A 15,463-nucleotide genomic window follows, 5' to 3' on the forward strand; every position below is an offset into this window, starting at 1 on the left:
ATGGGTATACGCGTCTCTGTAACTGGTAGTGTGTCGTGATGTCGTGGAACCTGGTCAAACGATATTCCCACGCCCAGACGTTTGCAATACCCAGCGGGGGCTCTTCCTCCGATGATGCTCGGTGAGTGAGGCCTCGAGCAACGCGGTGAGCCGCTTCGTTGGGGGTGCTCAGTCTAGTGTGTGCCGGGATCCACAGCAAGTGCCTTCGGTTATCGACGTCGGCCTCTCCCTGGTGTATGGGATGTCGCTGGAGTATGTGATACGCCTCTTGCGATATGCGCCCATTTGCAAAATTGCGAATTGCCATTTGCGAATCGCAGATCACGTATGTAGCCTTGGTTTGTGTGAGGGCCAGTGCTATGGCCGCTTCCTCTGCCGCTTCGGCATGTGCCGTGTTCACCAATAAATGTTTCGCATTTAATAAAATTAGGTGCAGAACAATAAAAGTGAAGTATCAACTGGTTTGTCGCCTAACATTTTATGTTTTGCCAGTGTTGAGCACGGCATTTTTTCTACATATCTTTTCTATTTCTGCAAATCTTAATGTAATCTGCTGGTGTAAAAATTTGTCTGCTCGCACTTCCGTTTATAGAACTGCATCATGCAAAACACATATTTGTAAACACCCGCTGTTAAGAGGGTGCGACGTTCGCAAAAGCGTCTCATCCCCCAGAGCAACGCCCGTCTTATGAGACCTGTTCCAAGAAACAAACGAACGAAATAAAGGTCCTGCTGGCAGTATTATCGTGTACCATTTCGCAAACAATTCGCACGTATTTGTAATACGATACTCACCAGATGGCAGTAGCGTTGGGGTAGCCTTCAGGGAGGGGTTCAGGTGGTGGGGCGGGGGCGATGGCCGCACCGTCTGCACCAGCGCCGCGGGAGGCGACGCCGGTCGAGTTGTCGCCCTCGCCTCCTGACGCCGGTTCGGGGACGCAGCAGAGCTTGGCCAGCGGTCCTCGATAGCCGCACACGTACCGCCGCTGCTCGCTGGACGAAAGTAGCGCCAGTTGCCTGCATTGCGACGCCAAGGTGCAGAAGCCTTCCTTGCCGTCCGGGCTGCGGCAGTCGGTCTCCCTCGGTGCTGCTGCTCCTGCTGCTCCTGCTGTTTAGCGCACAGGGAAACACAGTGCACTTGGCACAACAGGGACCACTGCGCGCTACTAGTGAGATGAATGTAAGTGGTGGGAGGAGCAGACATACGCCGAATGCGGAGGCAGCATGGGTTGGCTTACATGCACTCGGAGGGTACAGCTGCAGCTTCGAGAGCAGTATTTACCGTTGTGGTATAGTTTCCATCCCTATACGCAACGCTAGTGGCGACATTGGGGGGTTGATTATGCTGTTGCGGAACGCGATCGCTTTTAGGGGCGAAGCTCCTTATAGCGGCACCCGTTCGTCCCCGTCGTCGTAGTACTAGTGTGTAACCAGTCTGAGAAAAATGAGAAAAAAAATTACAGCATATCCACGGGGTGAATGATGATGAGTGGGCGAAGCTCCGGAGGGAATCATCGGATCTCCCGCTTAAGGGGACGCTAGCACAAACGCGTTAGAAACGTGCAGTACTCTCTAGTAAGGGGGAGCGGCCACAGCGTCTTACGCAGCCATTTACACATGCCGGAACGTGCACCGCGTTTGCCGACGCCATCACATGACTGCTGAGAGAGTACTACTATATGTAGGACTGTCGGACTTATGGGTGACGTCCATTTTCAGAGGACGACTTCATAGAGCTGTTGGCGTGTAAGAATGGCACCAAATAGCTTATCAGTTGATCAGTTGAGCTGAGCAGTTTAGTAAAGCGCTCTTTAGCCTCCGTACTTTTTCTTCTTCCCTAAAGCCATTCATGCTTAAGCACTTAGCTCTCATTCGGGATATGAGCGCTCAGGCGACAAAGTATTTGAGCTTTATCGTAGTTATGCGCACTCCGAACGCTTGTGCGATGGGGTATACACGCTAGCTTGCCGTTCAGTAATAAATAAGGACAAGTTGACAGGATGACACTGAGCGTACACACGCTGCGATGCCTTTGGTGTCAGCGGTAGCCGTAGTCCATAAAGCGGAGACTGCAGACCACTGAAGCTTCCCTAGCCCATCGTGACACGCGATCATTCGTGTTTCCTACTGTGTGCTCACCGGTGGAGGAGTTCGTAGCTTGCCCGGTCGCGAGAAGCGCCACCACCGTCACCAGCCACAGCAGCATCTGCGAGAAAGCGCCCCCCACGCTCAGTCAGCCAGTCTTGTGCGTGCGATTTTCATTAATAAGCCTGCGGCCATTCAGCTTATACGAAAGCACTCACAATGCGCGCTGCGCGGCAACATTAAAGGAGTATTGACATTACACTGTCTACTTTTCATCGTTTTCCACTCAACGAAGGTCCTGAACCTGGAAACCGTAGACAAAAAAAAAGGCCCCTTTTTTAAAGAAAGATGGTTGCATGCGAAGCTTTCGCCCATGCAAACTGAATCAAAGTCCGAAGCCAACGACCACGCAACGAACCCAAGAAATGCTGAGCGACCTTATGCGTTGCATATGTGATTTGATGGCTTGTTTAGGATTGTATTTTTTGAACGGTGAAGTTGAATGAAGACACATTTCGTTAAGTTGCATAGTCTTTTTTTTAGATCATGTAGCCGTTGATTACACGCACACAGTCACACTTTCACGGACTGCATGCCGTTGCCGATACACGGGATCTGCCTTAAAAAAGTTAATGGAGCAACAGTGCATTTTTACGGCGAGTTTGATGGCGCATGTCTCCAGACTGGTGTCATTCTCGAAATTATTTCCAAGTGGATACGCCTGACAAGCTCACCGGCTACAATTCGTAAATTGCAATGTGTCGTAAAGTAATTAACTAAGAAGTTAATTAGTGAATTTTTGTTAATTAGTTGAATATGTGTTTCGATTTCTCGTGTTACTAACGTTTAATTCATCGAATAACACAGCTCAATGATATGAATTATGCTACCTGCCACGGGCGATTTTTAAAAATTCCGTAAAACTTAAAAATGAACATCTTGTATACAGTTCGTCTGGGTAGCGTGGCGTTCCAGTTCTCATTGTTCTTATCGGTACAACTGCGAATGTAAACTGTAGTGGTCTATGACTGTGTGCGCAGTTTGTTCTATTGTGTGCGCAGATGCGCAGATAGTTCTATTGCGTAAGTTGGTTTTCCTGCAGTGCGTTTTCGGCGCTCACGGACGAATCAGTGAGACATAGAAAGCTTCGCTTTAATATTGGCAAACCTCAGAGCAGCCTAAATAGCTTTTCGGCGAGCCAGTTCCAGTTTCGTTTGCCAGGAGATCTGTTGTGACGTCATGTCACAGAAGGTGGTCACGTGGAAGCAGGGTGTCACGACGTTTTGGCCCTCGCTCCGGCTCGCTCGGTGGTCTGATATGTTGCCACATCGGGCCGCTCAATGAGCAGTAGCATATCAGATCACAGAGGCTGGAGCGAGAGCCAAAACGTTGCGATGCCCTGCTCCCACGTGACAACTTTCTGCGACGTGACGTCACACCACATACATCTCCTGGGAAACTAAACTGGAACTGGCTCCCCCCCCAAAAAAAAAAAACAATTTAGGCTGCTCCGAGGTTTTCCAGTGTATTGTCTACGGTTTCTAGGTACAGAACCTTCGTCCAGTGCAAAAAAATGAAAAGTAGAAAATATGTCAGTACTCCTTAAAAGCCACAATAAAAGCAACACAGGTAGCGCAAGATATGCATGAATTGATCCCATTTCCTTTGCTTCAGTGCTTATGACACTCCATAATTCAAGAAAGCTTCTTCTGGGCTAGTTAGTGCAAGACTATTACAGTATGTCGTCAGCCATGCATGAGATATTTTTGGGCTTTCTTTGCATTTCGTCCGTAGCTCAAAGCTGTGCGTAGCAATAGGCCCATTGAGTCACCGTATGACGCTGCATGCCTTCGCATCTAGCTTGGCTTTAGTGAGTGGCACCTGGTGCAAAAAGACGCAAAACTCTGTCTAGCAAATGCAGATAGAAGAGGGAGCTTGATAGACGTCTTTTCCGTCGGTAAAAAAGAAGAAACAAAAAAATGGAAACAGTCGAACGCTTCACAATCCCCGAAAGCGGAGAGGGTGTTATTATTCTAATCGTAGGGCTGGGAGGGTGCCTGATTACGGTTACGTTTAATTTGCTCATAGTTTAATCGCGAATATTTTATTTATAAAATGATATAGAGCTAAGCTGTACGTATTATTCAGTGAATCGATTACGTTAGTAGACATTTTCTGCTATACAGAAAGCCAGCTTGAATGGACCAACAATGGGCTGACAAAATAAACTTAAGCAGCGAGCCTTTAAAATGGAGACAACGTTTCGGGAAGGGGCCTTGTCTTCCTCAAAGGAACGACTTGTCATTTAGACTTCTGTTTGTTAGATTCTAGAAGATTCGTCATTTGGGTCATGTTTATATGTAATACTAACAGCGAAAACACATCGCTTTCGTGCCCTGTGTTCATCGCATAGCCCACGGACTAAAGAACGTTGCCAGCCGGTTTGACGTTGACGTTGTTTTCGGCGCTCCTGACAAGGTGCCACGAATCTGTTAAGTGGTGGACAAAACGTTTGACAAAATAAGCAAGAAAAAGTGTGTCTGTGCTTTAAAAGAAGACACCAAGTTCGTAACATGTAAAATAGATGTAGTGTACATGTTGTCATTAACTTGCTGCAATGTTTACATAGGAAAGACCGGCCGGTGTTTTAATACCCGTCTTAAAGAGCGTCGACAATCGCTTGACAAAGGTAACCCACTCAGACTTGTATATATAGAAACTTTGTGTTTTTAACTCATTTTTAAATTTTGGTTCTGAATTCTCTTGCACATGCTCACGTTATATATATATATATATATATATATATATATATATATATATATATATATATATATATATATGCGTTACCTTTGCCTGGCGTCCTCATATGAACGGATATAGTGCCTGCAAGTAATCTGTGGATCGCAGTACGTAGCTACGCGAATGCCACACGAGAAACATTGAAGCTCTGTGCAGCCCACTTCGAGGCCTTTCCACTGTCACCGCTCTCTCTGGCCCTGGTGGGATTTGTGTCGTTCTCGGGCCTCTATGCGACGATGACGGTGACGAGAACTTTATTTGGTGCTGAGGAACTGTGGCCCGGGGGAGCCGAAAGCTCCCTCAGGTCAAGCCTGTCCTTGTTTTCTTTATACGTTGCATCCTATCCCTGCGAGCGCCCATGTCGGTCACGGCAAGAGGAGAAGCTTTCATCGTGTTGTTGTTGTTGTTGTGAGTCAACCAATAAGGAGCCCGTTTTCTTCGCTTTCCTAAGGAATTGCTTGTGCAGTGCCGACACGTCCAGATAGGCTGCCACTCACGTGCGCACCGATAACGATCGTGGTGCTGAGCTCAATGAACCATGGCGACGATGAAGCGTGCCGTCGAAGAAACGGGGTGCTGACACAGAGCACTCGAGCACCGCATCGCTAACGCTCCCTTGTTCCTTAAGTGTGTTATTCGGATCTGTCGGTTGCCACCTCTCATAATGAAATCTTTTCAGGAACTTGGCCATTACCTTCTTCTTCTTATGCAGCGTCGTCTCGCGTAATTTGTCCATGGAGCGATCAATGGCTTCCTAAGAACTGTAGGTGTCGGTTTCTGGGGCTAAGTAGTGCGCAGCGTACGATATGAGATCACTTAGAATGACAATTTGCCAGGTAAAACTCTCTGGGTGAGAGACACGGCAATAAAGAAAGCTTAGTGGTCACGTTTGAGTAACATTGCCGGGTTTTCCGTTATAATGCACCGCACAGATCGATGCGCTACTATACAATTTGCTCTTCGAAACAAGTACTATCATAGACAATCCCTTCGTGCACGGCTGGACGATGATATTACGATATATGGAGCAACCCTCATGTCGTATTCAAGCGAACCTTACGCTCGCTGGGTTGCTATATGTTTTTAAGTTACTAGTATCACCGATTGCAAGCATTCAAGTAACCAGAGAAAAGCTTGCGAAACGTCGTGGTTAATCACAAGCGGTAGGCCGCATAATTGAGGGATTGTGCACAAAGTGCGGAAAGACTTCAGTGCTACAATAGATTAGAACTCACGTCCCCGTTTTAGAAGAGTATCTGCTGTAGTAGCTCATTGAATGATTGTGGCTTGCATGCAAAAGTGGTCAATTCGACTCATATTTGTGAAAGAAGTAGAACACCTTTTATACAGATGCTCCTTATGCCGTGATGCAGTGATTATGCAGTGAATATGCAGTGATGCAGTGATCAAGCCACTTAAGGTCATTAGGCTCAGGGGTGGAAATATAACGTACGATGCAAAATGTATTGCGACAAATATGGGTTTCATGTTTTTGTTTTGTTTTTAGTTTTTTTTTTTCAGGGACGGAGGGCGGGGGAGAGAGGAAGGATTAATTGTTTCATACTGGATGCACATTTGGCAATTGGTCTTAGTAGAAAATTTTATAACGCGGAAACTGAACATGTACGACTGTCCTGAGTCAGCCATGATGCTAACTCGTTGCTATGCAACACCGAAGTCAGTGGCACACACGTGAAGCCCTTCGCTATCTTTCCGGGCTGTGACCAAAGGTGAGATCGTGATATGGCTATCGGCCAATAATTCCGAGTGGCCAGTCCAAAACACTCGTCGTACGAGACCTTGCCACTTATGCAAAACCTGCTGCTGGATTTCTGTTCATTGTCAGCACAAGCCTATTCTGAAAGCATTGACGTCCCACAACAATCTCGGTATGGTAGCAAGGTTCGCCTTTATGTTTCTCCGTATTGACGGACTTGGCAAAGCGAGTCGCTTGGAGTACGGGCGGGCAAATAGAGAGAATTAAAATGCATCCAAGAAAACGACATGAGTGCAGTGCAAGAGATCGATTTCTAAATTTTGAGATATGGCTTATAAGTAGGAATAGGATGAGTATACATAGCATTTGGCGAACTCCATTCTTCCTCATCTCTCTGTTCACTGAGTTTGTGCCTCGTTTTGACTCCCTATTTATATTCTGTATGAATATTTTTTCACAAGTGACCACAAATGAAACTAGTAATCCCTTTGATTCTGAATGCGTTGTAGTACGACGTTTTTCTCCAGGCCTGTCTAAAACACACTAAGAAAACTGAAGTTGCCAAATTCGTTCACGGGCCCAAAAATGGTTTGTAAATGGTTTTCGCAACGATGGCAAAGAAAAAAAAAATCTGTTCTCTATAGCCAGTTGGCATAAATGAAGGAATCTTCTCAAGCCAGAGGAAAGGAAAAAGCGTTGTTGCAGGGGATGCTGAGTATACTTCTAATGTAGGTTTGTGGTACACCCCAGCAAGAGAGAGAGAGGGAGAAAAAAAAAGCACAGGCTTTTGTTTAGGACAACAGTTGAGTGTACATGATTATTTTGGGCTTAGAGACCACGGGGAGCTGACATACATTTCCTTGATCATCGAGCGCAGTGACTTAGTGGGAGCTCTCTGATGTCGATACGGAGGTAAATCGAGCCGGCACTTACCATTTCTACCTTCTTGTGTGCACTCGCAGTAGCGGATTGTCAGCGTAATTGGTTGCAATATACAAGAAACCCGTCTCAGCAATGGATTGCAGATGGAACTCTGCGAGTCCGACTCTACTCGACACGAAGAAGTATGTGTTTCTGGGTCTTGTTTACTCAGCAGCCGCTCCGCTTGGTCACCTGAGAAGGAGGGGTAATCTCCGGAGCTCCATATCGACGATCGTCTCAAGACGACGCTAGTCAAGTGCATCTCGTCGGCCCTTCGTCTTCGCTGGATCGCATATTGCGTTCGGTCTCTATCGGGTTCCCGTCCCGTCAAGCGTACTGAGCAAAGACGCCACTCAACACGCCAGATACGTAGCACATATTTGCCCCGAATGGCTGTACAATGTGCCCTTAATGAGATGGGCGCAGATACATGAGTGACAAACTCAATATTGGATTGCGTCTGGAGCGTAAGTAAGCTTACTGTTCACACGGAAGACTTCTATAGAAAGGGTTCAGTAGTTCATTCAGCGCAAAGGACTTTATGTTCGTGCAATATTAGTGTTTTGTTTGTAGAAGCCCTCGCAGCAAAGCAAGGCTTACAAGCTTTAGATTTCTTCCGAGGTCCGAGCAATAACTAGGACAGAAATAGTCGGGTCTAATGTGTAGGCGTGTTGTGAAGGCTGACAGGTATTAGCAATAATTTTGACGTTTTGTGGTTATTTTGGATATTATAACTGCTATTTTTATTTATCACATTATGTTCGTATTCAAAATATATTTTGTGGAACCATATATACAATCACTTATTTGATGACGCATGAAGTGTTTTTTTTCCCCTTTTTTTTCCCCTTTTATACGCGGTTCTTCGCATTTTATCTTCATTCACACTTTTCATTGTATTAGCCTAACATTGCCTCCTCCTGTGTATTGTAGATGCTATTAGCATAAAACACTTCAGGAACCCCTACTTGCGCGCTTTACGTACTTTCCTCTTTCTGCTCCTCCCTCTTTATAGTATGCCTGTCCCTTGAGCTGTGTAGCAAACGCAAATCATCCCTCGCTAACGTCTCTGTCATTCCTCTCTTCAGGCTACGACCCTCGCGTTCCGGAGTTACTGTGCAGTCGGCAGTATTTTCTCTTGCTACTTAATTTCTCTTTCACTGTATCGCGAGGCAGAACGCCTTTCTAACTATACTGAAGTGCCGGAACATGTGATTCTCGCATGCTGCAAGGTGCGGGCGAAAGCTGCTCCTACACACTTCGTGTGCTTTCAAGCAGCCGTTCGCGTGCTTACGAGAGACCAGCGCGGGTCATGACGGCGTCCGGGAAGAGTCTCAGCCGAGCTAGCTCCTGCGGAGCCTCCTTGCTCTCGTATAGGAATTAAGTCGTTGGTTTCGGTGACCGCTCGAAATCTCGTCACGCATCATTCGTGATCACCCATCTTCAGCAAAGAGAAGCGAGGATATTTTCATTGCCGCAGGTATTACGGGAACGGAAACCAATCAAGGAGTTGTCGATCTGGAGAGAGAGAGAGAGAGAGAGAGAGATACACGGGGTGGGAAAGGCCGAGAGGTTTACCGGAGAGATTCTGCTTTGCTACCCTGCACTGGGGGATCAAGGGTAAGGGGAAATGAAAGACGGAAAGAATAGCGGAGAGAAAAAGCAAACGCACGAAAAAGAAACAGAGGAGGCTGGGAACGTCCGTGAGAACTAAAGTCTCTAATAGGCCACTCGAACGCAAAAATTTCAAGAGTGCCTTGATCGACTTGTGGTGTGACGACTGTAAAGATGCGCTTATCTTAGTGTATTGATAAGGTAATACGAGTGGCTCCATGTTTACAGCTACTTCGGTGGACACGTGATAAACGGTCATATGGTTACTTCCGTAATTCGTTGTTACATTAAGCGTTTTACGAAGTGGGAAAATGGGCGACTCCACCTAAAGGGGGAAATACGTGCATTACTCACATAAAAGTGTCTCAGGCTTGCATGGCGTTGCTCGTGAAGATCAAACCACACGTTGATCAAACCAATAGATCCATTGCTGATGAGGCTAGATGACATGTTTGACCTCACGCTTACAATAGTCTAAAGCACATGTGTGCGTAAGCTTTCGGACAATTCAGTCAGCCAGGAAAGGTCTGGAGCAGGCTTCTATTGTCCCAAAGTATTCTTGAAGCGGCGCCGAATGACTCCTGGTGTAACGCCTTCCTTACGTGTGATTGGAAGTGCAATCCAATCCACGTGAGGTCAACCATGTCACCTAGCCTCATCAGCAATGGATCTATTGGTTTGATCAACATGTGGTTTGATCTTCATGAGCAACAGAAGTCAATTGCCATGCAAGCCTGAGACACTTTTATGTGAGTAGTGCACGTATTTCCCCCTTTGGTGGAGTCGCCGATGTCGACCGTAGCCCCAATCCCCCTCCATTTTTATTTCATTTCTTTTTTTACGATACGCGATCAAGAGTTGAGCTGAGTAGCAAAGGTCATCGCAATAATCCGCAGTGGTCCGTACGGGTACGGGTTGGAGTTAAATGAGCGGGCATTGCCATGTGGGCTTATTATGGAACCAAACAGCTGATGTCTAGCGTTGGGATTTATCCGAGGCAATAAAGGTATAGCTGCGGGTGTACTGGAAAATTTGTGTACACATGCGTGTGTGCTAGCGTGTGTAAATGCCTTCTCTGGCGTGCGTACGTGCAGTTATCATACATGCCGATGCGGCCCTAAGTTAACCGGCACTTAAAATCCGAAGCGCCTGGGTAGACAAGCCGTCAGCGTGATCGAAGGGTACTGCAAGGAAGACAGTAAAGTGTAGGCTAGGCACTCAGTGACACCACAAATTGCAACCAAAGCTCCAACACAAGAAGCGTGAAAACAGCGGCTCAGCACTGGTTGCTCCAAAGCACGAAGTCATGGCCTGCTTTGAAAAGGAATTATCGAAGGCAGCGAAAGAACAACACAACTTGTGTTCTTGCCACGTGTACACGCATACACAGTGCTAACTATCATTGCCTGTAGCACGCTGTGGGCGGAGATGTTCCCCGACGACGGGCTCGAAGTGCGCGACTCAATGCAAGTGCATCGGCCGCAGCACTTCTGCGAAAGCCAATTTTAGACTGAGACAGACAGAGAGCTTCAGTTCAACTGTTGGCATAGCGATGACCCAGTACATACCAAATGCGGGCCCCCTAAACCAATGATAAAGGAATGCTACCTCTGAAGATGCTGGGGTACGCAGTGACCAACCTACCGTTCGGCAATTACAGGCCGGTGCTTACGGGTAATTTTTGAGGAGAAAATTGGCATGTAGGGCGAGCCCTAAACATTGTGTGCCTGCTTTCATTCTTGGAAGGAAAGGTCAATGTTAGCTCAAATGCGAACCCTATGCCAAGCGCCTTGCATATAGTGATTTTAGTGACTGGGATGTCCGTGTATGTGAACGTAATAAGACCACTACGCGGACACGTGTAGACAGGTATTGAATCATGTGAACTTGGGGTTGATGAACGGGCGTTCCAGGGGTAACAATGTAAATCAATAATCGCTCTTTCGAACGAATCGGCCAAGCCGTAAGTTGTGTCTGCAAACACAACTTACGGAATCTGTAAAGTGGAGGTGTGCGAATACCAAACTTTTCCATTGTGTTTAACAGATAAGATATACCAAGTACATTTTAATCTTTACCAATTTATCATTACAATATGATCGCTATTCGCATACTCTTACTATACCTAAGTATATCGTTGCCTTAGCCTACCGCGTGCTAGATTGCACAACCTTCTGCACAACGAATACGGCGCGCGAGTGGAGCTGGCTGACACTCCCAGAGCTAGATCTAGTTGATGCATACACAAATGCACAATAAAATGGACGGGAAGGGAGCCGCCTAGCTAGCTTACTTGATAAAGCACCGCACGCGCTATGCAGAGGATGTGGGTATGGCTCCCATCCGCGGCAAGTTGTCTTTTCGTCCACTTGCGTTCCCTTTTTTTTATTATTTCTACATTTCAATTAAAACGTAAGGGATAATTTTTTACATGCATTTTCTGGTTTCGTTGCCTGTTTGCTTCATATGGTTGCAATTACCAACTCTCTTAGTTATTCCATCTCCATTTGCGGATTCTGCTGAAACATTTCTTAAAGAATTGTGTGAAGCATGCAGTATCTCGGCATTGTCAAAGCATTTCATCGTCGGCATAGGACTCTTAAGCTACCCCCGCTCTCACAAAAACTGTAACATAGGTTTCTGCACCCTAAATATTTACTGTTGAAACGCTTTGTTTTGACCCCCGTGAAGGTTTTCGCGATGTGGGTATACTTGACTGTGTATATAGGCAGGCAGGTGACAAGTCTCTGTGAACAGCAAAGGCGAAGACGTCATCGACACGTTGTATTAATACTGAAGCTCATCGTTTTCCTCGTCTACATTTCATCTGGCTCTGATATATTAAGAATCCTCCTGTGATCCTAACGGCTTTAGTAGCGAATAGAAGTACAAAAATTGATGCAATACGCGTTCAATTACCGGTATGAATAAAGCTTTCAAAAGAGGATACATCTGTCGGTAGTTGTGAATACTAGTTAACCGAGTCAACAGTACCCTACAATAATCATGAAAATGTATACAAATATGTGTGTTGTAGTGAAATATAGGACAATTATGAGGTGGAAGTCCCTTTACAAAGAAGTTGAAACTGCAGACTGAAACTTATAACGTTGCTAAATTAAGTTGGACATAATGAAGAAATTAGCATAATAAAGATACTCCTCGTCTCAGAAAAGCTTTAGAGCATTTGAACTATAGTCAGACTGCGTATTATATAGGATGCGACGAGTTACAAAACAATCTGCTTAGCTGGAAGCATTTAGGTTTACTGAAAAAAGAGAAAACAAACATGCTTCATGTCTGACCGGTCAATTGAAGGGTGCTCGCTGCGCGTAGCCTAGTGAAGCTAGTTACAAAGACTACAGATAAAAAAATATAACATACAACGACATTGTGCATTTTGAAACATAAGTATTTGCGCGCAATATTTATTTCATTCCCGGGAGCACAGTAAAACGACTATCTAATTGGCATAAGCTAATCGCGTAGAGCAGCATTCGTTACTTCGCCGATTCATAAGTGTCTCGAGTTTCAGAAAGAGCAGGCCTGAACTAACTATAGTCTCCAAGACAACTTAGCTGAACTTTCTCTTTGGTCTACATCAAATAATCACAGCCTATTCTCAACATTAGCGCACGTTTTCATGCAACTTAACTATAGTTGCAAATGACAGCTGATGCTAACAACTACCTCTTCATGCTCGGGTGTTGTTCTTGCCTGCACTTCTAAAGCTGCGAACAACTGTTTGGGACTTAACGCGTTTTCGGAACATCAATGTATAGTGGAGGCAGATTCGTCAGCAGAAGCGACAACAATAATCGAGTGCGAGCAAGAACGAGCAATCACGTCTCGCGACCTTGCGACGCGGCCCCTAAATTATGCGACCTCATCTGCGCGACGCAAGCATACGAGCCACCATGACCGCCTTCCGTCGGGAAGTCCCCGGCGAGTTAGACTTTCACGCAGGCCGCGCGACGCTATCGCCCTCGTCTTGGGCAGTGAGCAGGTCAGTGAAAATCGTTCGCTGAAGCAATGCTGCAGGTAAAAGCGAACGCCCGGTCATAGGACGCCACAACGGTGGCGCGGGTTCAACTGATTCACCCTCCTCCAACCTGGCCCTACCAGGACCACCGGCGTAGTCATCCTTTTGTTGCAGGAAAGAAGAAAGGCTCGGTCGCGCGTCACCTGCCGGGGTTGCCTGGGCCTAGCGAAAGTCTAGCGCCCGCCCAGCCGAGGAAGGGCGAGCGACAGCGCGCTGATGCCAAGCAGCGGTGGCGCACTTACGGTGATCGTCGAGAAGTCAAGGCGCCGCCGCTTCCTCGTCCCAGGCGTCGCAAGAACCGGATTCCCGCCACGTGCCGCCGCTTTCGGCAGCCGATCTGACGTCAGCCGGAGGCGAAAAGGAGGCGCGCCTCCTTTCCTTTTCTTCTCTGCTGGGCTCGCGTTGTAGACCTTCCCGCCCTGCCTCGTCTGCCGGCCCGCCCGTGGTGCTGTTGCGATGCTTCGCGAGTCAAGCAACGCGCGAAATCCCCGTCACCACACGTGTTGAACTGGGCCCGAAGTTCTCACAGACCATTTGAGATGCGCGCTCTGTTGGGTTTCTTCGGACCTGCCTGCCCGCCTACTCGTATCGACTCGGACAGGCAGCCAACGGCGCTGCAGGATCCCCCACTGATGGAAGCAAACGTGCGACTGTTTTCATCGACCATCGGCACCACACTGCTGGCGGGCCGGTCTGCGAGTTCCACCTGTTTTGAGCGCTGGCTAGCCGCGCGCCGACGGACAGACGCCTGGATTGCGGTGAATTCGTCCGCGACGCGGGTGCGGGTCTTTTCCTTTCACTCTCTGTGCAAGTGACTGCCCATCTATTTTTTTTTTTTTTTTTGCTTTCGGCCGGCTTTTGGCGGAGGGAGCACGCAGAGGGAACCACCAACGCGACAAGCAAGATATGGGAGTACGGGCTGTGCAGCGCATTGGGGCGATGAGGAAACAATTAACGACCGATTGCCGCGCAATAGGACCATTCGCTGCTGCCGAAGCTCCGCGTTTCGGGTGTCAGGAAATTTGTCCGAGCCGCAGCGGGGCTGTACGAAAAGTGGACGGTACGAGGCAAGCTTGATTTCAAGCAACACAGTGACTACCCGATAGAAGTGGCTCTCAAAGAAGACACGTGCAGTCCTTGAGATATTGAAGCACCCGACGTGGTAGCCCAGTCGCTATGGATTTGCGCTGCCGAACTCGAAATCACGTGTTCGCGGCCCCGGCCATGGCGTCCGCATTTTGTTGGGGGTGGAATGCAAAAAAAAAAAAAAAATCCGCCTCCATTTCACCCTGTGAAAATGGACGTGCAGCGAAGCTGGCGCAAGTACTGACAAGTACCACCACCCCAATTGACGTTAGACGTTACACAAGCACTACCGCCACAACAGACCTGCGTCACGCGCGCACGCACGTGTGCGGAAGTGCAGCACCCCTTCCTCATTCTCTTAGGCCCTCCGCCAAGCGCGAGTGCGTTATTAAACTAATTGTATTTCTTGAAGTAAATTGCGTCAGAAAAGTCTTAAAGTACGACTTACACACACGCTGCAGGCATGATAACTTCGCATTGTAATTCGTCTATGCGACAAAGCATAATTCTGTTACGCGGAAACTCAAAGACAAAGCCCATTTCCAGCTACCGTTTGAGGTCTGTCTGAGTGGCCGTGGCCGCCAGGTGGCGGCACTGTTTTTTGGGTGAGCACAGAACGAGCCCACGAAAAATCCCGACCAACTAGAGGGTAACAGCTTCGCTGTTAAACGCCCCTGTGTTGTGCATTGAGTGCACGTTAAAGAAACCCGTTAACGAAGTCATTATTATAGCGATATATAGTGTGTCAAAGTACGAAGCTCAAGCACAAAATTACAGACCAAGGCCCCCGTATTCACACGCAAACACAACAAATCACTTACGCTTGAACTGTTCGTAAGATGAAATGCTAGCTAATCGTGTTGTTGGACATATCATTAGTGAAAGTTGCCGGCCAATGGAGAACTGCAGTTACGAAAGAAAAGCTTTGGGAATTCGGCCCCAGGTGCTTGGGATGAGGAGTAGGCCATTGAATCCATGGCTTTGGTATTTCGGGAGGGCAACTTTTCCCTGGCACAACAGACCAACTAGAAAAACAGGTTATATTGCATTACGAATATTTGACGTTCACTTCACGCATACTGTATACACGACCACCTATGTTTGCAGTGCAAAAGCGAATGCAAGAAACAATTGCGAAGCACTACTTTTTTTTTGGTGTACATTTAAGCCCTACTTATATAAGCCCCAACTTTGCATAA

General features: G+C 47.2%; 2 protein-coding genes across 4 annotated transcripts in view; both read right to left on the bottom strand.

The window, feature by feature from the left end:
• LOC119456908 (uncharacterized) overlaps positions 1-15,463 on the bottom strand; it is a 114,769-nt gene that overhangs the window by 63,116 nt on the left and 36,190 nt on the right. Inside the window, 1 exon segment of the mRNA XM_049669128.1 lies at positions 796-1,108. Coding sequence (XP_049525085.1) covers positions 796-1,108 — 313 coding nt within the window.
• LOC125946407 (uncharacterized) lies at positions 777-13,922 on the bottom strand. 3 transcript variants are annotated; one of them, XM_049669529.1, is made up of 3 exons: positions 13,421-13,922; positions 2,140-2,206; positions 777-1,099 (listed from the first exon to the last, which is right to left on the bottom strand). In XM_049669529.1, the coding sequence occupies exons 2-3, from the start codon at positions 2,204-2,206 to the stop codon at positions 792-794; spliced, it is 375 nt and encodes a 124-aa protein (XP_049525486.1). In that variant the 5' UTR covers positions 13,421-13,922; the 3' UTR covers positions 777-791. The 3 variants fall into 3 exon arrangements, with proteins under 3 accessions (XP_049525486.1, XP_049525484.1, XP_049525485.1); XM_049669527.1 differs by lacking the exon at positions 13,421-13,922 and adding an exon at positions 7,535-7,724 and having other exon boundaries at positions 777-1,108; XM_049669528.1 differs by lacking the exon at positions 13,421-13,922 and adding an exon at positions 7,535-7,719.

This window comes from Dermacentor silvarum, chromosome 6, assembly GCF_013339745.2.
Source record: "Dermacentor silvarum isolate Dsil-2018 chromosome 6, BIME_Dsil_1.4, whole genome shotgun sequence".
NCBI lineage: Eukaryota > Metazoa > Arthropoda > Arachnida > Ixodida > Ixodidae > Dermacentor > Dermacentor silvarum.